Source organism: Barbus barbus, assembly GCF_936440315.1.
Source record: "Barbus barbus genome assembly, chromosome: 24".
In the NCBI taxonomy this organism is placed as follows: Eukaryota; Metazoa; Chordata; class Actinopteri; order Cypriniformes; family Cyprinidae; genus Barbus; species Barbus barbus.
The window spans coordinates 11,761,965-11,788,467 of NC_136752.1; the positions used below are offsets into that span (position 1 = coordinate 11,761,965).

At 37.9% G+C, this 26,503-nt stretch overlaps 3 protein-coding genes and 1 pseudogene across 7 annotated transcripts in view; 1 reads left to right on the top strand and 3 right to left on the bottom strand.

Annotated features, from left to right (window-relative positions):
- LOC306843915 (tensin-3-like) overlaps window positions 1-2,295 on the bottom strand; it is a 50,690-nt gene extending 48,395 nt beyond the window's left edge. For 2 of the 4 annotated variants that reach the window (XM_079375633.1, XM_079375632.1), the window contains exon 1: window positions 2,153-2,245. The gene's annotated coding sequence lies outside the window, so the exon portion shown is untranslated. Of the gene's footprint in view, window positions 1-2,152 lie in introns of all 4 variants that reach the window. The other 2 variants (XM_079375631.1, XM_079375630.1) reach the window with 2 other exon arrangements.
- LOC306843916 (MARVEL domain-containing protein 3-like) lies at window positions 1,081-7,985 on the bottom strand. Its single transcript, XM_079375635.1, has 3 exons — window positions 6,852-7,985; window positions 6,653-6,759; window positions 1,081-5,262 (listed from the first exon to the last, which is right to left on the bottom strand). Exons 1-3 carry the CDS (start codon window positions 6,959-6,961, stop codon window positions 4,607-4,609), a joined length of 873 nt encoding a protein of 290 aa, XP_079231761.1. The 5' UTR covers window positions 6,962-7,985; the 3' UTR covers window positions 1,081-4,606.
- LOC306844202 (maternal DNA replication licensing factor mcm3-like) lies at window positions 7,951-16,565 on the top strand (annotated as a pseudogene). The gene is made up of 10 exons: window positions 7,951-7,975; window positions 10,070-10,201; window positions 11,437-11,645; window positions 11,745-11,919; window positions 12,506-12,632; window positions 12,747-12,897; window positions 12,999-13,139; window positions 13,220-13,303; window positions 15,822-16,047; window positions 16,531-16,565. The product of its transcript is annotated as a maternal DNA replication licensing factor mcm3-like (transcript).
- A 61-nt stretch (window positions 16,566-16,626) lies between these two features.
- Window positions 16,627-22,189, bottom strand: LOC306844203 (meprin A subunit beta-like; the record flags this gene model as incomplete). Its single annotated transcript, XM_079376163.1, has 13 exons — window positions 16,627-16,913; window positions 16,991-17,176; window positions 17,313-17,780; window positions 17,855-18,070; window positions 19,943-20,095; window positions 20,267-20,485; window positions 20,619-20,797; window positions 20,992-21,109; window positions 21,206-21,284; window positions 21,537-21,580; window positions 21,664-21,723; window positions 21,823-21,841; window positions 22,133-22,189. 13 exons carry the CDS (start codon window positions 22,187-22,189, stop codon window positions 16,627-16,629), a joined length of 2,085 nt encoding a protein of 694 aa, XP_079232289.1.
- Between the last annotated feature and the right edge of the window lie 4,314 nt (window positions 22,190-26,503).

Sequence of the window (26,503 nt, forward strand, 5' to 3'; positions counted from 1 at the left end):
TCATTTATATCAAATGTATTAGTGTTGAATATACATTTGAATATAGTCTTAATACACACATTTAATGCATGTAAAGTATTATAGTAACACTGCACATGCATGCAGTGAACATAAATACATTACAAGACAAATCTGACACTTCAGTCATTTTATGAAAGCCATGTGTGTAGTAATGTTCTATAGTGGAAAAGCTGATGGTGGAAATAATATTTGTATAACGTCTGTAACAAAATGGTCAACTTCTTTGTTAAGAGGTCAACTTTTTTTGTATAATTTGACAAAATTACAGCTTGACTGGAAATGACTAGCTACAAAACCTAAATCATTGTTAACTTGATTTTTCTTCAATCAAGGGCCTGTTTCATAAAACAAGTTTACCAAATAAGCCAGGTTTATTTTAGTCTGACGTATTGCCATTTGATCTGGTTCAAATTAAGTCAGACTAACTGAAATATGCCTGGCTTATTTGGTAAACTTGTTTTATGAAACAGGCCCTAAGTCTCATATTCAATATCAAGCATGCCACAACAACACAAATATGTAAATCATGATCATAAAATAAATATCTCAGCAACTTAGATAAATAATAACTTATGAACTTATTATTAGTTCATAATTTTTTTTATGTTATTGCTAATATTTATGATGATGACGTTTACAGGGTAAAACAATACAATCTATAAACTACCATTAAAAAGTTTTTGATAAAAAATTATTATGCTCAAAAAGGCAGAATCAATTCAAAAATACATTAAGTAAAATTGAGAAATATTATTGCAATTTAAAATATCTGTTTTCTATTTAAATACATTTTAAAATATAATTTATTCCTGTGATGCAAAGCTGAATTTCCAGCATCATTACTCCAGTCTTCAGTGTCACATGATCCTTCAAACATTAGTCTAATATGCTGATTTATTATTATCAGTGTGAAAAAAGTAGTGCTACTTAATATTTTATTATTCTTTTATTAAAAGAAATACAATTATGTCTAACAACATAAATGTACTTTTTTATCTGAACATCTGTCCCTTTTTAATTAATTTAATGCATCCTTGCTGAAAAAAGTTTTTTTTTATTAAAAACGTTGACCCCAAACTTTTCAACCGGGAGAGTATAACGAACATTTGAAAAGTAGAAAAAAATGAAATAAAAAAATAAGATACTTTAAAATGTGACTTCAGGGAATCAGAAAGAACACAAACAAGGTCTCATAAAGAAACCAAACATTATTAGCCGCATTTAAAAATCCATGCATAAAGGAAACAGAAACCACAGCCTGATTAAGCAACAACAGTTCCTTCATCAAGGACTCAAGAGTCACAAGATATAAATCTGCTTTTGCTCTGACACATTCTCTTTCACACCAAGGACACTTCCTCTATACTTTTTATTCAGTATGTCTTTTCCTCTGAGAATTTAAAAACAGTTCATAATAATACTACTGTGCAAATTACAATACATGTAACCAGAGTCAAAAATAATGCTTTACAAATTACAATCAAATTACAGTTTCTTTTTTTTGACCCACAAACAAACGCAAGACCACACAGCTTCCAATACATAAACACATGACAGCCTATGGGGCTCTTAAGTGACATTGTCTGACCCTTGCCATGTGATTGTGAAAGGGCAAAACAGATCCATTGAACTGAAGTAAGACTAAATATGAGACCAATCAGACGGTTTCTTTTGTGATCTGACCTGAAATAAGTGGACACACCTGTTGACAACACATAAAGAGACAGAGAGGACTTAGCTTCTCGTTTCTACTTACGTCTCAGTATAAATACCTGCTTCCGAACCTAGCAACTCTCCACTTCAAGCAAAGCTTTATTGTCCATTTATTGCAAAATAAATATAACCTTATACTAGAGGTGCGGTTAAACACAAGCGATCTGCTCACCCCATTTCACACCAGATCAGATTCACCCACCTTCACTTTCAGCATTGCACACCTACCCCATGTGCTTCATGTGTCAGTGTATGTGTGTCTGCTCACTTATCTACAGTATGTTTAATCCTTAACCTGTCATTAATCTTCAACCTCCAACTAGATCCATTAAAATTAAGAAAGACACAAATTACGTACCGATGGCTCACCTGAGTGCTGTCTTCACCGAACAATATAGAAACAGCTGAAAGAACTCACCCTTCCGTCCGGCAGAAATCTCCTCTCAATAGTCTTCTGAACGCCTGCGAACACGAAAAGAGAAAATAAATGCTTTGAGCTCACATGTACTTTGGCCGTTGTGGTGTATGTGCGTGCGTTCACCCGTTGTCAGCACTTGTTGTGTGGTAAGCATGAGTAAAGAAACAGTACCAGGGGAACACACCTCCCTATCACAAAAGAAAAAGCCCTGAGTCACACAAAGGACATATGATGTAGTAATGTCTGGATTTTTTCTTTGCGTATTAGAAAGGCCAGACCTGATATAGAATGGATTGTATCATTAGAATACACACAATTATCATAGTAATCCATTGATTTCTAAATAATTAACGAAACTATGTGAGCTCACGTACGTTTTTTTCCATCCATAGTCTGTAACTGGGTCATATTGGTTAAATATTACCAGCATGTGCTTTGGAGATTCCTGCTGTATCTAGTATTGCGAGATTATGCCTGTCCATCTCAAACTGAAAAACATCTCTGAAGGAGTGTGACAGCTGAAGCTTCACCAAACAGCGGAAACATACATTTATTTTTAGTGCCAAGAAAACACAGTGTTATTTTTAGTTGTCAAAAAATGTGAGGTACGTCCAGTTAGTGCTATTTAATGCACCTGCTAGTAAATTCCAAACAACGCTGTATCCATAAGGAATCTTTAAAATCATTTTTAATAATGTCTAAGAAAAAAATTGCATTAAAAAAACTGTATAATGAATGCTAAAGTCACATTCAGCAGTAAGGTTATTTAAGGTCATGCATCGTAGTAAATGTGAGCTCAGACTGAGGGGCCAAAAATGCATGTGTATCTGCTGCCCCCTGCTGGACAATCAGTCACAGAAAAAAAAAATCTGCCATTGTTTACTCACTCTCATGTCATGCCAAACCTGCATGATTGAAGGAGTTGAATTGAAGGAGTTACTTGAAATACTTTTGGGAACCAAATCAATTTAGTGACCATTTTATGGACAAACAATTCTCAAAATGTTATGTTCCAAAGAAGAAAGTTGGGTTTAATGGTGAGTAGATGAAAATATTTATATTTATCTTGTGTGAACTAAATTTTCAAATTCTGTGACGTCAAAACCTGAAGACTTATTGGGACCCATCAAGATTTTCCTAATGGTTTTTATAATGGGGTATTTCAATTTATGAGTAAAACAAGGTCTGTGGTAAATATAAATTAATGATACTTTGACATATTGATCTATAAAGTAAATGACACACTCCCATACTAGAACGCAAATTTTAAATCGGTTACGTTAATTTTTTTTAAATGTATGTTTGTAATAGCAGGGTTTATGCAAGTTTATGAAGGTAAATTTAAGACTTTCAAATATCATTTAAAGATACATTAAAGAGGAACACAGCACATTAAATGTTCTCTAAATGTAAATGTTTAAGGAGAACACGAGTCGCATTTTCAGCACAACTTCCAAACCAATCTCCATTACTTTTAATTAATTTTACTAAATAAACTGCTTGACTAGAATCAAATGTCTAAAAATTCTTAAATCAAAATCCAAAAATGATATGATAAAAAGTACTGTTTTCTGGAAAATTCATCTAAATGAAGTGAATGTATAACATTTGTACATTAAAAAAAGGCATCTCCACCTAACTGCACAATATCTGCCAATAGACTCAACTTAATCCGAAGGGAAAACAAGTTTTCACACCCCATTGATAGATATGTGTGCTTGTTTTAATAAACTCAATTTTTTTTAATAAACACTTTTTATCTGTCTTAATGTATCTTGAACACACATATCTTATTGCATCTCAAGTAAATTTATCTTCTATTAAGGATGTTTAGATATTTGAATTGGAAAACAAAATACTGACAAAGTGGTTCAATTTTTGCAGTGCATGCAACATTTAATGCCATGACTTTATGAACTGAAGTCTCTCTGCACCAATTTAAGTCCTGTAAGGCCTTAAATTGTGGAAGGGAATAGTAAGACTTTTAATAAAAAGAGAAACCCTGCTTAAGTAACCACATTAGAACTTTTTTTCGGTGTGTATGTAATATATGTAGTAGAGCAAAAAGGTCCAAGTATGCCAAGTGATGTTTACCACAGACCTTATTTTACTCATGAACTGAAAACCCCATTTTAAAAATTCAAAATCATAAGGGAAGTCTGGGTTTTGATGTCACAGCTGCAGTACTCTATTACAATTTCTTCATTAAAACGGTGAATATATTTTTGCATTCCATTCTTTTATTCATGAGGCTAAATACCACAGTTTCAATTTATTATATACAGGAATTATTCAGTGTTTATTAATTGAAAAACTTCATCAGAACTATACTGAACTGAAAACCATTAAAAAAATATGCATAAAAAATTCTAAAAGCAGGTTTCTCAGTCAATTTGTTTTTTCAAAACCAGTTTATGTACATCCATTCCAGAGTCCATATTTTTCCTGCACAACTCAGACATAAGTGTCAGGATCTAGAGATGTTTTCAGAAGACCTATGGGTTGTTCTCTACTTTCAGCTTCATAGCGGTCACGCTCCTTAAAGTAACGATTGACATCCTGGATCGTTTGTCCCGTTAAAAAGGTCCCAACAGCATACAGAATTGCGGTTATAATTCCAAACAGTGCAACAGCTGCATCCCCCCCGTTCACATTACAGTTCATCCAGCTATATCCATTACGAGCATACAGTCGTTCACGTCGAACGCAGACCTCGGTTGAGTTCACCATGATCACAAAGTGCAGATACAAACCTACCGCAACCACATAAGCCACTGCACCAATGATCTGGAAAGCAAACTGTCCAATTAGGAGCTTCCGTGGAAGCATATGGGAGGGTTTGCTGCTGGACACTACGAATAGGAGTGAAAGTGCACCAAAGGTGAGGCTGAAGGCCACACCACCATAGACTCCTGGTGCTCTCAGCTGTCCGTACTGCATGTCAAGCTCACGCACCTGCTGCAGCTCCACCCCCTCAAAAGGAATGATGGCATCAATGAAGCTCGTTCCGCCCATACCCATTGCAGACATGCCCAGCTGCGACATGTGAGCGCACACCACGCAGATGAGCACCAACACATTGGTCAGGACGGCGCATATGATCACAATACCTGAAACAAACACAGAAACACATGCAACTAAGAAACTGCAAACTTGTTTAGAGCAGGAGGTTTCTTGACTCTTTAATGCCTAAATCTTCCAAATATGATGATCAGTTGTATGAAGAATGGCCATCGTTAAATTTATAAGTTATCAAAAAACCATTTTAAATATTTACTCTGTATTAAGCTGTAAGGGTAGGGTTTCCATCCAATATTATGATGTAAAATATTATTATTATTTATTATTTTTTGGGGGGGGGGGGGGGGGGGGGGGGGGGGTAACTGTTGTCAAAATAAACATTACTCAAAAACAGAAAAACATTCCACATTTTTAAGCAAGCTAAAGGTGAATCTGATTATGAATAAAATTCAACAAGTAAAACTGTTATATCATATAAAAGTTGCAAGGAAGGATAATTTTTGTTGATGTTGCAAAAATTTATTTTACTCTAAAAAAAACTCTCTATTTACGCTCTATACAATCTCTATTTGACTTAAAAATGGATTACTTCAAATTTATATTTTTTTTAAATGTAAAATTAACATTTTTATTCCTCAATAAATTAGTTTTTTCTCTCGAATAAAATACATACAGAATCAGAATTTTAAACCTCACAGAATCACATAATTAATCTTTAATTAATTTAATTTACAAACCAAACCCCAGATTCTGTTAATAAAACAGTTTGAAAACAAGAAGCAGAAATACAAGAGGAAATGTGGGGGCCTTCAAAAATTCTGTTGGAAAATGGTTGGACATTAAGTCAAAAGGAATAAGAACCACTATATAAAACCCCCTTACTCCTACAAAGACAATCAATATATCTGTATCTGCCCTTAAATTACAATTGTATCGTGTGGAACTGAGCATGTTTTTAAGTGTGAAAGAAAAACAAACCGTGCACCATTTTATGAACTTTTGTTTATACAAGCATGCAAATACTGGTCACCCGCTAACATAACAGCACGTGAAACACATTTTTAATATATTAAAATTAAATTTGACTATACGGTAATACACATAAACAGTAATACGCTGCATGTTACGCCTGGTCCATGTGTTCCAAGAATGAGAAACATTTTACATATCTCTCAGGGTTTGTAAATGAAAGATTGGTATCAACAAGCTTAAAAAAGCTAAACCTGTTAGACCAGGAGAAAGGAGGAAGGGGGGAAAAATATTGTGTCGTGTCAGAAGGTGTGACTTGAGCTAGACTGAAACCAGACCTGTGTGAGGGCATGTAAACACCCAAATTCAGAGAATTACCTGAAACTGGTTTCAGACATTTTGACGTAGTTGTTTGGATACATAATTCCAAAATAAATACAGCAGCGTTTGTCTTTCAGTCTAACAACATTCATCTCCCATCCATAGTTATGTCCGTCTGTGAATGCCTACCTCTCCTGGAACAGATGTACGAGCACTTTGACTCTCGGTGCTCTCCAGGAGCGCTCCTCACATGCCTCTGAGAACCTCTGGGGTAGTACGGCAGCTGGCTAGACGACCTGGGTCAGATTCAATTATAAAAGATGAAAAACAAATCCCGGTTTAAATGTGTATGTTGTTGTTTATTTGAACAGGCAGAATGTCATCTCACCTCTCACTAGGATCGTCTCGATGGCTGCGGGGCTCTCGGTCTCGCCTCTCACTAGAGTGCCCCCCATTTCTCTCTCTCTGTGGACGATGGTTTCTGGATGGCTGGCTCATTGCTTCATGAGGGAAATATGCTTTGGTGTATTAAGTGTTTATAGAATAAGTTTTTGACCGAACCCCGTCAGTGAAATCTCGCGATCATTACCTACAGAAAGGGTGGAGCTGAGGACCTGTGATAAGCAGGTGACAGACACGGCAACCAAATGCAGTCAAACCGCGTTATTTGGTCGCTTATTCGCTGTACTAGACGATCCTATAACGGGAGCAAGGGTCACGGCAGATTGCCGTCTAAGATCACAGACTAGTGTCCGCAACAGAAGTGGCTCTAAACTTACGTCAGTGAGGAGAGGACACAGTGTTTGATTCATTTCAGCGACTCGCTTCTTTTGAATCAGTTCACTAAAAAGATTCATTCACTGATTTGTTCTGTGAATCGCTGAGTACTTCATTGCGCCAGTAGATGGCGATGGGTGTCTTTTATTGTATCATTGACACAAACGATTCTTTATAAACACAGTCAACTGAAACAAGTTTAAAAAGTACTGAGAGAGAAGTGATGGGAGAACGGGACCTTTTCGAAACTCTGAATAAAATGAACCAAACGCTCGAGACACCTAGGCTGACGGAACTGATCCAAAAAATGCGTAAATGCTCACAGCAAAGCAAAATCTAGCAGCGAAGCATCGGGATTTTGAAGTGAATCGTGTGATTTGAATGCAAGCTCCGAATAACTGATTCGAACAATGTTTCGATGCAGTGTTTCTAAAGCGTCTGATACTAGTTTAGCCATCATAAACGTTTCTCCATAATGCCAACAATAATACAAACAACGAACGGCATCCCAAGATATATTTACATGATATTTACCAATGTCTTCACAGCTCGCACTTTAATGCTATTTGCTCTTGCTCTTGGAAGATTTATTTGTTCAAAACGCTGGTTTAATCGCTTACATACGAAGCACTAGAAATGGTCTGTCGCCCGAGGCTCCTACCTCCTGGAATGTGGTAATAAAAGAAAATTAGATCATTTATATGCGGATTATGCAACTATGTGACACTGTCAACTGTAAATATCCCGCAGCACGAAATATACTCTATAGTTCACCGAATAAGCTATTGTCTGACGGAGACACTGTAACATCTTTATTTATGGGTTCATATTATGATAGCATGTAAATGTCTCAGATGTCTCTTTTGTCAGAATAAATGAATACTGTGAGATTGTTTCATTAGAAAAAGATGCATTTTACAAGGATCACATATCACATTCCTCTCTTTCATTGTCCTTTTTGTTCAAGAAAGCAGTTCATTTTAAGGGGATGTATAGCTTTTAGTTATTGTGTCCAGGAAGAGAAGACATTTATATTAAATGCATCTTTATTTTCAACGGTTGCATGCAGGTCCCTGTGGTTGTATAACTGATCATCACAGGCTCCCAGGGGCGTAGCCATCATTTCAAAAGTGGGGGGGACAGAATGTCTAGTGTTATACCTGTTTTTTTGTTGTTGTTTTTTTTAGTTAACCCTTGTCTAATTGACAGGTTTTATTTTTAATCATACCTTTTTGCTTAATATGCTTTATGATTATATTATTATATATGATTATAAAATAGAAGGAAAGAAAGAGAGAAAAAAGAAAAAGAAAGAAAGAAATACAACAGCTTGTCAATGGGACAGTACCCTTAAAAGCACATCTTTGTACCTTATTTACCCCAAAAAGTTTCATAGTTGTACATTACGGTACATATTGGTATTCTAATGTACTAATGTGCACCTTTTTGAGTATAAGTTACAAAGATGTCCTTATAAGGGTACTATTGTTTACATATTTCAGATTGTATTTTGTGTGTGTTGTATGTACAGTACATGGCACACAGTAATGGATACTTGCACATTCACATACTCCTTTATTCTGTTCTGTTCTGTTATACATTAGTCTGATTAGTCTATGTTAAAAGACATATCTTATCATAGACAATGCTGTAAATAATCTTTACCTCTGAAGCCTCACTGAAACTTTTTGCCTGATTCACTCTCAACTGTGTATTTACTTCAGCCTCTGTCTATAGCAAATAAAGCAGTGTTTGAAACATGTACATACAGGGAATAGTGACATACAGAAGAAAATAACACATTAAGTACACTGCTGGACAATAACCAATCATTTGTATCCTAAATTATCTTTAACACTTTAGAATGATAAACACATATTCACTATTAACTATGACTTTTACTTCAATAAACTCTTCATTTACTGCTTATTAATAGCTTGTAAGGTAGTCACTGTAGTTGTTAAGTTTAGGATTATGGGATGCAGAATATGGTCATGAAGAATACAGAATTAATATGTGCTTAAGTACTAACAAACAACCAATATGCAAGCTAATAATTACCTACTGTAGTTAAAAATGATAGCTGAGAAGTTGTTCATAATCATACTAATGTTATTTTTTATTTTTCTATATTTCGCTAATTATGTGTTTTTTATGATTGGTCCATATATAATCCTACAAACGCTTGTGTATTAATAGATTTTATTCAATATAAAAACAGCCAGGTGTTAAAAGCCACTCTTCTCACCTGTCACTGTGTGTCGTCCTGATTCTGGTCTAACAAACCTAGGCTGACTGTTTCTTGTTCATTCTTGACAACACATAAAAACGTCAAATTAGTGCAATAATGACAGACCACCCCTAAATTAAGATCGGTCCTGTATCAGATCAGTGCTTGCATGTTTGATTGAAATACATCATGTATAGTATTGGCTGAGTTAAACATGTCACAATGCTGCAAACGATGTAAAATCTCAGTTCAACATTATCTTTATTCTTATTTGAAGGGTTCTGATAACATACATGCGTGTTAAAATAAAAGACGTTACAAAAGAGTTACGGAAAAATACACTGAAAATAAGTGCATGTTTGTCCAGTTTTTTTTTTCTCCATATAATGAAAATAAATACTTGCTAATTATTCAACAAGAGCAATAGGCAGAGTCACTCAACATTATTTTGTGAAAACTACAGAATTTTTTTTTTTACAGTATAATTTATACTTTATATACATTTTTAATATAAATTAAAAAAAAATTTCTTGCTTGTAAAAAGATTACATTTGTAAGTTTTGGACCTATGGAAACACTGCACATTTGACTGATTTCAGGTGATCCTTCAGTAGCGAAGTCTCAGTTGCTGCGGTATGTTTTGTTCACGGCACCAAGAGCAATTCCCACCACTGGACGAGGCTCATCTGGGGTTGTGCTGACAGCTGCAGTCACGACTGATCAGGAGACGGGTAACCCTTTTAACATGTGATGACAAGTATACAGCCAAAAATGCAGACATTTATAACCACAGTCTGTTTATAACAAGTCACTTCACTCAGTGTCTCAGTATGCTGGAAATGCCCCTGGGCAGTTATTTTATATTCGTACAAATATTCAACTTATGCAACCCTATTTTTTTTATCGTATTTTTCAGGATTTTTTTTTTATATATAATGTCAAAAAAATAATAATCTGACAACGTTATCTTAACCTCTTAAGACCCTGCGGCCTCATATGAGGACATTATATTTTAGTGAATTTCTCTGAGACTATACATGCCACAGTTTTAAGTCTGGATGTCTTGTACAGAGCACATTCAGGGCTTTTCATAGATGCCAAATGATTGGATGTTTCACCATGACCACTCCCTCTCCTTGGTCTTTAAAAATGTCTAAAATTAATTTAGTGACACTTATGGAAATATGATATTTTGTAATTATCATTCAAATCTGTCTAATTTTTAAATTGTGTCATAAATCAACATCTCAGGGAAATGTTATGGGGTTTCAAATCAAAATATGACCTTCTGTTACGAAACAGGACGTTGATTTCACACATGTCCTCATATGAGGGCGCCAGCATGTTTGTTACGCATTTTGGGAGACATAACAAATGAATAGGGAAAGAAATTATTTCAGTATTCTATGAAATATTATATATTATGAAAATCTGGTCAATTATTACTCCCATCATTACACTTTTTTTTTTTTTCTCCCCATTACATGTTGCCCCAAAAACACATTAATATGCAAATTAGATTTAGTTTATAGATGCATTGTATATGAGAGAACCTGTTTATGGCCATTTTACACCCATTTTGTAGAAAGAAAAAAGGTATATTGAATCATTCTGTTATAACATGGTTGAGAATCATCTTCATACAAAGTTTGGTTAAAAAAAAAAATTAAACTAAAAATTTCCTTTTTTTTTTTTTTTTTTTTTTAATCAATTGTTTTTGCCCATGCATGTTCATTCATGTCTTTTTAGTTTTTCAAAGAAATTGAGTCCCGATGTCCTCTAACGAGGACACAGCATAATTTATGAATGAAATATTTTTTTTTTCTTTTTACGCCATTCTAAATGCTCTAAACAATTTAAAGACATGGAAAAAAAAAACTAATTTTTTCCTAAAACTTTTTTTCTCAGATCTTAAGAGGTTATTTAGCATAAATTGTTAGTATATTCTATCCTCTGGCTAATCCAGGTGAGCGTCGTTTGGAGGCAGGAGCCATGGTGCTCGCTGACAGAGGTGTGGTATGCATTGATGAATTTGATAAGATGTCTGACATAGACCGAACAGCCATCCATAAGGTGATGGAGCAGGGTAGGGTCACCATTTCCAAAGCTGGGATACAGGCACGGCTTAACGCTCACTGCAGTGTGTTAGCTGCTGCCAATCCAGTGTATGGAAGGGTAAGTATTGGTTATTGGCTTCACTGGTAAAATTTCGGGATAATTTGCTTGCTTGGTTTTTTTTTTTGTTTCACTAACCCTAGTGTATGCTAAACCCAGTATGACCAGTATAAGACCCCAATGGAGAACATCGGGCTCCAGGATTCCTTGCTTTCCCGATTTGATCTGCTGTTCATAGTTCTGGATCAGATGGATCCAGACAGCGATCGGGAGATCTCGGAGCATGTGCTGCGTATGCATCGCTACAGAGCACCGGGAGAGCCGGAGGGAGCAGGTCAGGCTGACATTTACTGGTCAAAGCACAAATTGTTTGTGCAGTAGAGTGGTTGATGAATGCAAAAGCTGCTTTTCTGTGATGCAAAGTTGAATTTTAAGCATCATTACTCCAGGCTTCTGTGACACATGATCCTTCAGGAATCATTGATATGTTTTTTTTTGCTTGACATCTCCTGACTGTTAAACAGTTTTTACTGCTGCTTTTTTGACACTAACATTTAAAAGAAATGAACACTTTTATTCAACAAGTATACACTTAACTGATCAATAAAACCATTTGTTACAAAAGATTTAAAATAAATTCTGGTCTTTTGAATTTTCTGTTCAAAGTATCCTGAAAAAAAAATTGCCACCTTTTTTCCGCATCTAATATTTACTAAGCAAAACTTTTTTTTTCAATAAAATATAATAAAGGTGATAAAATATAAGAGATTTTATTAAATCTGCCAACCTGTGGACAACTTGGAATGCTTCAGACCACAGTTTGAGACCCGCTGATGTAGACCATTTCCATGTTATTCAGTTTTCAGCTTCAGAAGCTTTAGTCAGCTGTTGCTCTCATTCTGTCATGTCTGTATCAATAGCAATGCCACTGGGGAGTACAGTAGATGTGTTTGCCACTGAGGACCCAAACATCACAGAAGCAGCCGAGCAGGAGCTACAGATCTATGAGAAAAAAGACAATGTCCTGCATGGCCACAGGAAGAAAAGGTGTTTCTTCACTTTTGATTTAAAATCTACTTTGTTTCCTTATAGAAGACACAGCCAGTCCACCATAATTCATTGGGCTTCTGTGATTTTATCCTTTTGAAAAACATTTTAAAGGGAGAAGGTTGTTACCATGGAGTTCATCAGGAAGTATATCCACGTCGCTAAGCTGGTGAAACCAGTCCTGACACAGGAGGCATCAGACTACATAGCAGAGGAGTATTCCAGACTCCGGAGCCATGACCAAGTCAACAGTGACTCTGCCAGGGTCTGTAGAGCCCATTTAAAGAGTAAAATCTTGGGTGCTTTTCATGTCGTTACTCTTGAATTGCTTGGTTTGATTTAGACTGACTGTAACCATTCCCACAGACGATGCCTGTGACCGCTCGAGCTCTGGAGACCATGATTTGATTGTCTACAACTCACGCCAAGGCCCGCATGAATAAAACCATTGATCTGGGAGATGCAGAAGCTGCACTTGAACTCATGCAGTTTGCTTATTTCAAAAAGGCATGCAATCATTCACATCCAGAACTGATACTGTTATTCAGTGTCTTTTGTGTCTAATGTAATTTGGCATGACTCTGTAGAAGGATAAGAAGAGGAAGGTACCTGAGGACTCTGAGATGGACGTCTCTGCAGAGCCAAGATACAGCGAGTCAAAGAAACCTAAGGTGAGTGTGTAAGGGAGGTTAACCCTACAGTTAAATCAAGTGTTTGAAGTGGCAGGTGTGGCAGGCAGTCAAAGGAAGAAGGCTGACATTAGTCATGACAGGTACAACAGAGTCCTCTTCTTTATCAGATAATAGATTGTGGCCTATGCCAATACTGCGACTTTTCCTGCATTATTCCTCCAATACTTGCTTAGATGTTATGCTGCAATGATGGACTGTTCTGGATTTTTTTTTCTGGCATGTTTCTTTGAGTCCATTCCACAATCTTAACCACACATTAGATATGGAGACTTTTTTTATATACACTCACCTAAAGGATTATTAGGAACACCTGTTCAATTTCTCATTAATGCAATTATCTAATCAACCAATCACATGGCAGTTGCTTCAGTGCATTTAGGGGTGTGGTCCTGGTCAAGACAATCTCCTGAACTCCTAACTGAATGTCAGAATGGGAAAGAAAGGTGATTTAAGCTATTTTGAGCGTGGTATGGTTGTTGGTGCCAGACGGGCCGCTCTGAGTATTTCACAATCTGCTCAGTTACTGGGATTTTCACGCACAACCATTTCTAGGGTTTACAAAGAATGGTGTGAAAAGGGAAAAACATCCAGTATGCGGCAGTCCCGTGGGCGAAAATGCCTTGTTGATGCTAGAGGTCTATGGAATTATTTTTGTGTGTTTATTATTCAAACAAAAATTCTGTATTTGAGAGCAAAACTAATTATTTTGTAATCAAAAAATAAAAGTTTGCACAAAAAGTCTTCTTAAGGTTCAAAATTAAAGTAATTGAAAACAAAATAATTTGCAGTGCGTGTAAATCTTTAAAAAATATATTTTTTTTTCTTTGTGCACTTCAAAAAATTTTCATCACTAATCCACAAATGTTGCTCTCTTTCCTGCCTTTTTTTGCGAGTTAAAGTTTTGCTTGCGAGTGAAGCTGTGTGTCAGTGGGCGGTCTCTACGCACCAGGATGAAAGGCCCTTTTCTATTGGCCATCACCAACTACAGACAGGCTTAGCTAACGTTATGTATTTAGGTGGGGGAGCATGAGAAGAGAGAATAATTCAGTTCACTAGTCACTGAATTTAAGATGTTAAATTAGTTAACTTACCCAGTAAAGGAGCGGTTGCTGGCCATTGCTGCTAGAAGCTCGCTCTTCTGTCAGACTGGCGTCAGTGGTGTGACAGCGTAGTGGGCGTGGTCAACCTGTCACTTCAATCGAGAGTGGCCAATAGAAAAGGGCCTTTCATCCTGGTGCGTAGAGACCGCCCACTGACACACAGCTTCACTCGCAAACAAAGGTTTTAGACCCGCAAAAAAAGGCAGGAAAGAGAGCAACATTTGTGGATTAGTGATAAAGTTTTTGAAGTGCACAAAGAAAAATATATATTTTTTAAAGATTTACATGCACTGCAAATTATTTTGTTTTCAATTACTTTAATTTTGAACCTTAAGAAGACTTTTTTTTTTGCAAACTTGTTTTTTAATTACAATATAATTAGTTTTGCTCTCAAATACAGAATTTTTGTTTGAATAATAAAGACACAAAAATAATTCCATAGAGGTCAGAGGAGAATGGGCCGACTGATTCAAGCTGATAGAAGAGCAACTTTGACTGAAATAACCACTCGTTACAACCGAGGTATGCAGCAAAGCATTTGTGAAGCCACAACACGCACAACCTTGAGGTGGATGGGCTACAACAGCAGAAGACCCCACCGGGTACCACTCATCTCCACTACAAATAGGAAAAAGAGGCTACAATTTGCACGAGCTCACCAAAATTGGACGGTTGAAGACTGGAAAAATGTTGCCTGGTCTGATGAGTCTCGATTTCTGTTGAGACATTCAGATGGTAGAGTCAGAATTTGGCGTAAACGGAATGAGAACATGGATCCATCATGCCTTGTTACCACTGTGCAGGCTGGTGGTGGTGGTGTAATGGTGTGGGGGATGTTTTCTTGGCACACTTTAGGCCCCTTAGTGCCAATTGGGCATCGTTTAAATGCCACGGCCTACCTGAGCATTGTTTCTGACCATGTCCATCCCTTTATGACCACCATGTACCCATCCTCTGATGGCTACTTCCAGCAGGATAATGCACCATGTCACAAAGCTCGAATCATTTCAAATTTGTTTCTTGAACATGACAATGAGTTCACTGTACTAAAATGGCCCCCACAGTCACCAGATCTCAACCCAATAGAGCATCTTTGGGATGTGGTGGAACGGGAGCTTCGTGCCCTGGATGTGCATCCCACAAATCTCCATCAACTGCAAGATGCTATCCTATCAATATGGGCCAACATTTCTAAAGAATGCTTCAGCACATTGTTGAATCAATGCCACGTAGAATTAAGGCAGTTCTGAAGGCGAAAGGGGGTCAAACACAGTATTAGTATGGTGTTCCTAATAATCCTTTAGGTGTGTGTGTGTGTATATATGTGTATATATGTATATAAATAAAAAAAACAGTGTGACTTTTGACTTGACATGTTTAGATTGAAAGTCTTCAAGGCAGCTCTACTGAAGGCCTTTAAGGTGACCCGGTCTCAGTCTGTGGCGGTGTGTGATCTTCTAACTCGCATTAACAAAGGCCAGGACGAGGAGTTTGACCACAACGAGATTAACCTTCTACTGGAGCGCATGCAGGATGACAACCAGGTCATGGTCTCAGAGAATGTGGTGTTTCTCATCTTGAGCAGTGCCAATGGACCGCTGTATTTCTTGAAAATTCAGGAATGTAAATTACATTGCAATTATTTCTAATATAGCACTTTGTTAGAGACTATAACAAACCACTAATAAACTGTGTGAGCAATAATGGTCGAGTACTTATTTTGATCAAGTGTTTTTTTACATTTAGTAGAAGCTTCTATCCAAAGCCACTTACTGAGGAATGCAAAAAAGAAATTCATCTTAAAGCAAAGAAGATTCAAGATTTTTATTCGTCACATACACAATTATACAGAGTATAACCAGCAGTGAAATGTAAGTTAGGTCCGCTCCAAGGACAGTGCAATTATATAGTATACAAGTGCTACTATTTGTAGCACTTCACAACACGAGAAGTGCTAGAAATAGTAGTTTCTCGAGAATAGTACTGTAGTTTTACCAGCTATATCTTGTTTGAAAGGCAAGTTATGATTCAGTAGCTCCAGCTTGGTAACGAAGACCCAATCTGACACATTCTTGAACTATTTATTTATTTATTTTTTCCATTGAGGCTTCGTGATGCATGATGTCATGGGGCTCTTCTAGTCCATTGTCCTTTTAAATGGACATTTGGGGTTCTGTAAGACAAAATTCAGTTTAATGGGAGTTACTGTATTGTTTCATAACCATTATCAAGTGTGGGAGGAGAACTGGTATATGGATACATACAACCATCTGTCCTCTCTGGCTCAATCTCGCCATCTCTTTCCATCCGTCTCCTCCTCCTCTGCATGTAGAACATTGCACCCACAGCAAGACCCAGGAACATGGCAGCCGCCACAAAGACACTTATTGCCACTGTTGCTGTAGAGCTTCCAATGCTGTCATCAATCTCTAATCGCAGGTCTCGGATTTCTGGTCTCCTGGTGCGAGTCTCCAAAAGTCCAGTCACATCTATTATTGATGTTAAAAGTTAAAACACTGGTCATATTTCATAAGAATTTCACTGGCATGGACTAAAAATGGCAAACCTTCAAGGGAGAGGAGGAAGATGACATCATCTCCTTTAATGAAGCTTCGACTCCTCAGACGATCATGCGTGATGTAACTGCTGGTACCGTAACCTGGCCCCCGGTAGAATTCACTGCCATCTGTGTCAGTGATTAGACTGCCTACTTTTCGTGGGTCGTCCCAGAAATACTCAACATTACCCATGGCTGCACAAAGAGAGAAGAAGCTCTTTATAAAACACATTTTATTGACTTTAATACTGATATGCTAAGCACAGATACCTGGTTACAGATTACGTAGAGGAAAAAAAAATGCCTCCCCAACTCTTTGTTTGTGTCTTACAGTCAGTGGAGGTCTTTGTTGGATCTGTAGTGATCATCCTAATGTTGTTCATGCGACGTTGGATGTCTGGATTCTGGTCCATCAGCTCCATGGATGCCTGACGCCATGGACATGGCCATTGGAGATTGTCATCGTTGGGTCCAGAGGTCAAGTGGAGGTAGATTGCCATTTTATCTGGACTATCCTTCAAGCCATTAATGTACAAACCAATCTGAAATGAGTAACCATCTGGGGATAGGAAGCGGGGACTGTAGGTTTTGGTACCGGCAGGAGTTGTAGCGAGAAGCCTGGTAAAATCACGAATGCGCCAAGTATATTGAGGACACTGGGTCTCTGAGAGGTTGATGTCGTCCAGAGACAGACCACCCTTTGATGTGTCTCTTCCTTTAACTCCTTCAAACACTACTCTGAATTTATCAGAGACATCTAGCATAACATGGTATAGTTCCCAGGAGCCTTGAAGTCCACCTAGGTTGTACAAGTATAAGTTACCCATAGGCTAAAATGATTTATCTATTGGTGTTTTAAAAAATAATTATTACCACTGATCTTCTGAATGATTCTCAGGGCTCCTTTGGGGTTTTTAGTGGTGTATTCACGCACCCAGATGTTTAGCTGGTCATCGACACCCCCACTGTTGTAGTGATAGAACTGCAGGCATTGAGAGCGTCTTTTTGGGTAAAAGAGGCGACTTTCCAGGTAAGCTGTGTCACCCTGGGTTCCTGTGGCTGTGCTGTAATGCATGAAGAACCCAAGCCCTGTGGAAGTATAAACTTTATTAGATGATTGGTATTAAGCCAGTCTTCTCGCATTCTCTTTGGATCTTATGGAGTTTAAAGATCATTTTGCATGTCATAACAATCCTTGACAAGTCAAAAAATATTTCCTTATGGTATCAGTAAAACGTGTTTATCATGAAGACCAAAGTACCACCATAATATCATAAAACGGTTATCAATGCAGGATTATGGACTATGAATTATTCAACTTTTTACACAGAGGTAATATAACAATGAGCAGACAATATTAAACAAATGGTCTCCCATGTGACACCACCCTATTTAAAAAAAAAAAAAGTTCACACAAAAACTAAAACTCCGTCATTAATATTCACCCTCATGTCGTTCCAAACCTGTAAGTCCTTCGTTCATCGGCAGAACACAAATTAAAGAGATTTTTGATGAAATCCAAAAGCTTTCTGACCCTCCGTAGACAGCTAAGCAACAGTCACGTTCAAGTCTCGGAAAGGTAGTATGGACATCGTTAAAATAGTCCATGTGACATCAGTGGTTCACCTTTAATTTTAGGAAGATACAAGATAATTTTTTTTGTTTGTGCATAAAAAGCAATTACTTTTTTAACAATTTCTTCTCTTTCGTGTCAGTCCTCAATGCACGTTCACGAGAGTACCATGATGTATGGGCATTGCCTGGGCAACGATATTCCTTGTTTTTACCAGTAATGCACCATTCACACCGGTTTCAAATTACCGGTAAATTGTGACGACGTTAAACAGAAATGAGCGTCTCCCGGTGTTGTGTGTAAACATGGAAGGGTATCATAACACTATATTTTGAGTTAAATTACCTTGGCATACAAATAATAGTCAACTCTGCGATTTGTGAGGGAGTTTCTAATACAGTGCTGAGAAAGTGACTAAATTTGACATTTCTCTGTATATTATGTCTCTGTATTTTGTTTCCTCATTGTAAAGTAATGGAAATGCAATAGCAGATTTTTTCTTTTTTTCTTTTGCAGTTGCAAATTTTGCTAAAATATTTGCTGTGTGAAAAAGTTCAATATTGCACACGACACTCCTGCTTGGTGTGGCTCGATCCTTCTGTCTCAACTTACCTACTATATAATAGATGAAAAACAATATGTGAAAAAATTAGTGTGTCTGAATGCACAGTAAAAGTTTGATGAAACTTTACTATCCCATGGGGCCACAGGAGAAGATTTGTGAATGGCTGTGAAGCGACGGTGGTAAGGGAGTGGATGTATCTTCAGATTTCATTTATACTACCCATATTCAAAAAGCAAGCAACAGCACGCACATCGATCTCAAATGGATCTCAGATATTTATATTATTATGATAGTATTGTGTCAGGTCATGTGACCTTTGATCACCTGTATGGAGGTATAAAAAGTGGCATATCAGTATTGTTCATTTGTCTGATGAAGAGCCTGCGTGCTCGAAACGTCACACGCTATGTGATAGTTTTTTAATAATAAACATCTTTTGATATTTTTTGGAGCTTTGGTGTTGCCGACTTTGTATTCCTAATATACTACCCATATTCATACAGAGAAAAATAAGAAAATTTCTTAACAGTTTCCAGTCAAATGTTTTGCATACTAAACGGTGTGCGATTTTTGGATGCATCACAACCAAATATATTTGCAGTAATGTGGATTTTGGGCCAATGAGATTTCACAAGAGACCGGGCCACCCAGCATGAAATTGCATAAATGGAAATACGATTGCAAACTTCAATTATCTCATTTGCATGAAGTTTTATTTCTAGCGATTATGTGGCTCAAAAATTGCAGTTTTCATTGTAAATAAATGCAAAATGAGGATGAATCCTGCTTTTGTGATTAGGGGTGTTTATACAGGTAGGCCTACCTTGACATTGACCCAGGTTGGTGTAGTCAGTCTGTGGACCACCCTCTACCATTTGTACACGAGCCCACTTGGCATTTCCACCATCACCCTGGATCATACCACAGATATTCGGCTCCTCGAAGTGGCAAGAGTCCAGAAAAGTTGAGGCTGTAGCTGGACGAATTATGAAAAATGTTTCAGTGAGGGTGAGTGAGAGAAGAAAAGTATTAGTTAAGCAAGCAGTCTTTATCTTATAAGTCAAACTAATATCAATATATTTATACAAAAATAATGGAGGATTATTCAGTCGAGTCTTCCACAGGAAGCGGTTAATCATAAACTTACTACAATTGTATAGCCGGTTCAGCTTGAGCAGGTCACTGTCACTAAACTCCATGCGTTGACCAATCACATCCAAGAATTCTGGTATTTTGGTAACGATGGTTGGCTCACTACCTTTGCTGAAGGATGTCTTACTGTAGTGCATGACTGAACCGTAATCATAGGGCACACCGAGAGAGCTTGAGACAGTTTCATCATATGAATTAAAGTTGTGCTCTTTACCTAAGTGAGAAACAAACGGCAAAAAGGTTAATAAAGGGGTGTGTATTTAATATTAGAATATATAGCTTTTAGGAGTTTGGCAGGACAGAATGGTGTTATTTTTGATGCATGTACATAAGAATTCAATAGTTACCCTCTTTAATCTGGTCCCACACGATGGTGACATAGTCGTCTCTGTCAGATCTGGACTGCTCGTGCCAGAAACCCAGCGCATGCAGAAACTCGTGCTCCACTGTTCCTAAACGGTCACAGTTTGCACCAATTGACAACTCTTGTTTCCCCATCTTTCGATTCCCAACCTTTGAGAAACATCTGATGAAACAGAAAAACATCCAGAAGTCAATGCAAGAAAGGCCCAATGTTTGCACATGTCTGAAAAGATCTAATATGTTGTTATTAGTCTAATTTAAAATAAATTTAAATTATAACATTTTCAATAACTTCAAAAAATCCATGAGCATGGCAATATTGAAATGTTTAAAATAATGTTTTTGAAGTTTTCTTACCCACTGCCTTTAAATACAAAAATGTAGTTTGGCTCTTCATCCCTGGGTTTAAAGTCAATACAGGTTTTCAGTCTGTATTGTTCAAATGATTTCAGTATCACACCTTTGGCATTAATTTCTATTAAAGAGAGGGAGAGAGAGAGAGATATTAAGTTAGAATTGTAATAAGTGAATTGAACAACTAAACTAAATCGATTATTATATATTCACAGACCAAGGCTGCTGTCTAGGACATATGGCACAGTGGTCGGCCAGCGATACTCTTCACCCAGAATAGTGTTTCTGTCTTCTCCCTGTTAAATATAAACTAAACTTTGATTTGGCTTATTTGCAACCCTATAACTTGCAACTGTTTTGTTTGAATAAAAGTTTTAGTTCTTTCTGATGTTTAGCACTTGAATATTTACTGGGTTTAACTGTATTTACATATTAGTATGATGTTACTGTTGAAATTTTCAGAAGGTTAAGAATGCCCTTAAAAAAAATGATTTTATTTTAGTGTTTGTGGAAAGTGGTATGAGAATTTTCTCAAAGAAAGCACTGACCTCATGCATCAGAATGTCTCCTTCCAACAGGTCAAGTCCTGCCGCTGTTGAACAAGACAGCAGTTAATGCAAAACTGTTAGAAATTATGCTACAGATTTAAGACATTATATTAATGTTTCCACAAACCTTCATTTATATCAAATATATCCTGCTCTTCTCCATTATCCACATCAATCTCTGTATTGCCTATCAAAAAAAAAAAAAAAAAATTCAGAGCATAGTATATAAAATCATTACATCATATGAATACATTGTTATTAAAATGATGTGATTGTTATGACTCACCTGTGAATGAAGATGTTGGCTTTGAAAAAAAAAAAAAACATTTGAATGATGAGTGTCAAAGGTGCACATTTACATCAACAAACTATTACAGTGCAAGCTATGATATTGTATAACCTGCTATCATGAAATAACCACAAACTATTTCATCATAAAACTAATTCAGTCTCGAAAAAGGCAATTACATTGTACTATAACAACAGCTGTGTTAGTTTTGCTACAACATATGATCATTTGCTTTTGTTTAGCACAATATTAATCAACACATGATCACAAAATTGTTGTTTCAATAACATCTGAATTCTACACTCACCAAACTCAGGGCTGTGGCACATACGCACAGAATCAGCAATGTATGGAGAGACGCCATGAGAACTTCACTCAGAGCCGGACTCTTCAGAACATCAGTGCATTGTGTATTAACCAATTTATAGAACAAAAGAGCTTAGTCTGCAATGATAAGAGTACCTGTACCTGATAGTATGATTTATTACACTAATGGTCAACGTGACTTTATTAGACATGATAAAAGTAATTACTGATAATGATTTGGTTAAGACTTAGAGGGAGTTTAAAGGAATACTTCACCCAAAATGAAAATTTGCTGAAGATATACTCGCTCTCAAGCCATCCAAGGACGAACTCCTTCTGCTCTCCCGTACAAACAAGGATTTTTCTAACTCTGCTGCTCTATGTTTCACGGAAACCTGGCTGAATGGCGACATACCGGACAGCGTGCTACATCTGCCTAATTATCAGCTGATCAGAGCAGATCGGGACACGGAATCAACGGGGAAATCGCACGGCGGCGGGACGTGCTTTTACATCAATGAGAGGTGGTGTACAGATGTAACTGTGTTAAAGAAGATGTGCTGTTCAGATCTAGAAACGCTCTTCATTAACTGCAAGCCGTTCTATTCGCCGCAGGGGTTTTGCTCGTTCATTCTCGTGAGTGTTTACATTCCACTGCAAGCGCACGTGAGCACAGCTTTACAGAAACTCGCTGATCACAGAGAGTGAGCAACAACACCCTGTTTTAATAATTCTCGGGGACTTTAATAAAGCAAATCTCACCCGTGAACTGCCAAAATACAGACAGCACATCACATGTCCCATCAGAGACAGTAATATATTGGATCACTGTTACACAACAATAAAGGACGCATATCACTCGGTTCCACGAGCAGCTTTAGGACTCTCTGATCACTGTTTGGTTCATCATATTCCGTCCTACAGGCAGAAACGTAAGTCTGCAAAGCCTGTATTAAGATCTGTTAAAAGATGGACTAACGAAACAGAGCGGGATCTACAAGCCTGTTTCGACCTCACTGATTGGACTGTATTTGAAGCTGCTGCAAATGATCTGGATGAGCTCACAGAGACTGTAACATCTTGTATCAGTTTCTGTGAGGACATGTGCATTCCTACCAGAACTCATCTATTCTACAACAATGACAAACCATGGTTCACTGCCAAACTCAGACAGCTCCGTCAGGCCAAAGAAGATGCTCACAGAAAGGGGGATAAAGGCCAAATACACACTGGAAAAGGAGATCAGAGTGGCAAAGAGAAATTATTCTGACAAGCTCAGGAAAAAATTATCTTCCAGTGATCCTGCTTCAGTGTGGATAGGAATGAAGGATATCACCAGCTACAAGACACCATCCCCCAGCACTCTGGAGAATCAACACCTGGCAGATGACTTGAACGAGTTCTTTTGTCGTTTTGAACGATGACCCCACACCCGTCCTGAACACCTCTTCACACAACCATTAACACCTCCAGCAACCCCCAATTCAAATCAACGAAGAAGATGTGTGCCAGGTCTTCAGGAAAAACAAAAGAAGGAAAGCACCAGGTCCAGACGGTGTGTCACCAGCCTGCCTAAAAATCTGTGCTGATCAGCTGGTCCCCATCTTCACACAGATCTTCAACAGATCACTGGAGATGTGTGAAGTCCCCTCATGCTTCAAACGCTCCACCATCATCCCCGTCCCAAAGAAACCCCAAATTACTGGACTTAATGACTACAGATCTGTGCCTCTAACGTCTGTGGCCATTAAATAATTTGAAAGACTGGTTTTGGCTTATCTGAAGGACATCACTGGACCCTTACTGGACCCCCTGCAGTTTGCCTACAGAGCAAACAGGTCTGTGGATGATGCGGTCAACATGGGACTGCACTTCATCCTGCAGCATCTGGACAGACAAGGGACCTATGTGAGGATCCTGTTTGGGGACGTCAGCTCCGATTTTAACACCATCACAGAAACCCTTCAAAATGAACTAACTCAGCTCTCCGTCCCCACCTCCATCTGCCAGTGGATCAACAGCTTCCTGACAGACAGGCAGCAGTAAATTCACATCCAGCACCCGCACCATCAGCCCTGGAGCTCCTCAGGGCTGCATTCTCTCCCCACTGCTCTTCTCCCTCTACACCAACGACTGCACCTCTAAAGACCCCTCTGTCAAGCTCCTGAAGTTTGCAGACGACACCACACTGATCGGCCTCATCCAGGACGGTGACGAGTCTGTTTACAGACAGTCGAGGTTAAGGAGCTGGCTGTCTGGTGCAGTCTCAACAACCTGGAGCTTAACACGCTAAAAACTGTGGAGATGATCATGGACTTCAGGAGAAACCCCCCTGCTCTCCCCCCACTCACCATCATGAACAGCACTGTGACTGCAGTGGATTCAGATTCCTGGGCACCACCATCTCTCAGGACCTGAAGTGGGATATTCACATTGACTCCATTGTGAAAAAGGCCCAGCAGAGGTTGTACTTTCTTCGCCAGCTGAGGAAGTTCAACCTGCCACAGGACTTACTGAAACTGTTTTACTCCGCCATCATTGAATCCATCCTCTGCACTTCAATAACTGTCTGGTTCAGCTCAGCTACCAAATCTGACCTAGGAAGACTACGGAGGGTAGTCCGGACTGCTGAGCGAATCATTGGTACAACCCTCCCCACTCTCCAAGAACTGTACTCATCCAAAGTGAGCAAAAGGGCTGGTAAAATCACTCTAGACCCCTCACACCCAGCACACTCCCTCTTTGAACTGTTACCGTCTGGTCGACGCTACAGAGCTCTGTGCACCAGAACGACCAGACACAGGAACAGTTTCTTCCCTCAGTCAATACATCTCATGAACACTCAACAATAAACGTGGAACACACAACTAATACATTATCCATTCACCACACTCACTTATTTTATTTTTAATTTTCTCATTTCTAATTTCTAATTTGCACATAGTTGACCTGTACATACATAGTTGTCTATATTATATATTGTTTTTTTGTTTTTGTTTTTGTTTGCTGCTTTGTACATTGGTTATTGGCTATTTGTTGTTATTTTGTTTTTATTATCTGTGTCCTGTCCTGTTGCTGTCTTTCTGTTGCACTGTGGAGCTTCTGTGTAAACATACTTGGCCAATAAATAAATCTCATTCTCAGTCTCATAACTTTTCTGAACACGTTTTCCCCCACTCTACCCAAATGTTGAATGGACAATGTTTTGATTTTGTATGACCAGTATGACCAGAATAAGACCCCAATGGAGAACATCGGGCTCCAGGATTCCTTGCTTTCCCGATTTGATCTGCTGTTATAGTTTTCGATCAGATGGATCCATACAGCGATCGAGAGATCTCAGAGCATGTGCTGCGTATGCATCGCTACAGAGCACCGGGAGAGCCGGAGGGAGCAGGTGAGGCTGACATCTGATGGTCAAAGCACAAACTGTAGATCAGTGGTAGAAGAACTTTGTTTTAGGTAAAAATGAAACAAAACTCGTGGACTGTTCACTAGCTGTATAATCCACTGCATTATAACACAATGTATTATTAATTTCTTGAACAACATCCAATCAGAATGCCTTAATATGAAAATGGTCAAAAAATACTATGAAAATATGCACTGTCTTCCATTTTACACAAAAACACAGGTCTTTGAAAATGCATTGTTCATTTTGTGATGTTTCACTGGTGAGATCTGAAGCCTATATGTCACACCATTTAAAAGTTTACACACCAAATTGATCAAAAGTGACGGTAAAACTATTCGTATTGTTTTTCATTTAAATAAATGCTGTTCTTTTGAACTTTCTGTTCCTGTATCCTGAAAAAATATATATCACAGTTTCCACATTTAATATTAAGAAGCAAAACATTTTTTTTCAAATGTTTTATAATATCTAAGAAATATTTTATGAATTATGTCTGCCAACCTATGGACAACTTCAGACCACAGTTTGAGACCCGCTGATGTAGACCATTTCCATGTTATTCAGTTTTCAGCTTCAGAAGCTTTAGTCAGCTGTTGCTCTCATTCTGTCATGTCTGTATCAATAGCAATGCCACTGGGGAGTACAGTAGATGTGTTTGCCACTGAGGACCCAAACATCACAGAAGCAGCCGAGCAGGAGCTACAGATCTATGAGAAAAAAGACAATGTCCTGCATGGCCACAGGAAGAACAGGTGTTTCTTCACTTTTATTTAAAATCTACTTTGTTTCTTTGAAAGCCAACCTACCACGATTCAGTCGGTTTCAATGATTGCCCCTCTGTCAAACATTGGAGTTCATCAGGAAGTACATCCATGTCGCTAAGCTGGTGAAACCAGTCCTGACACAGGAGGCATCAGACTACATAGCAGAGGAGTATTCCAGACTCCGGAGCCATGA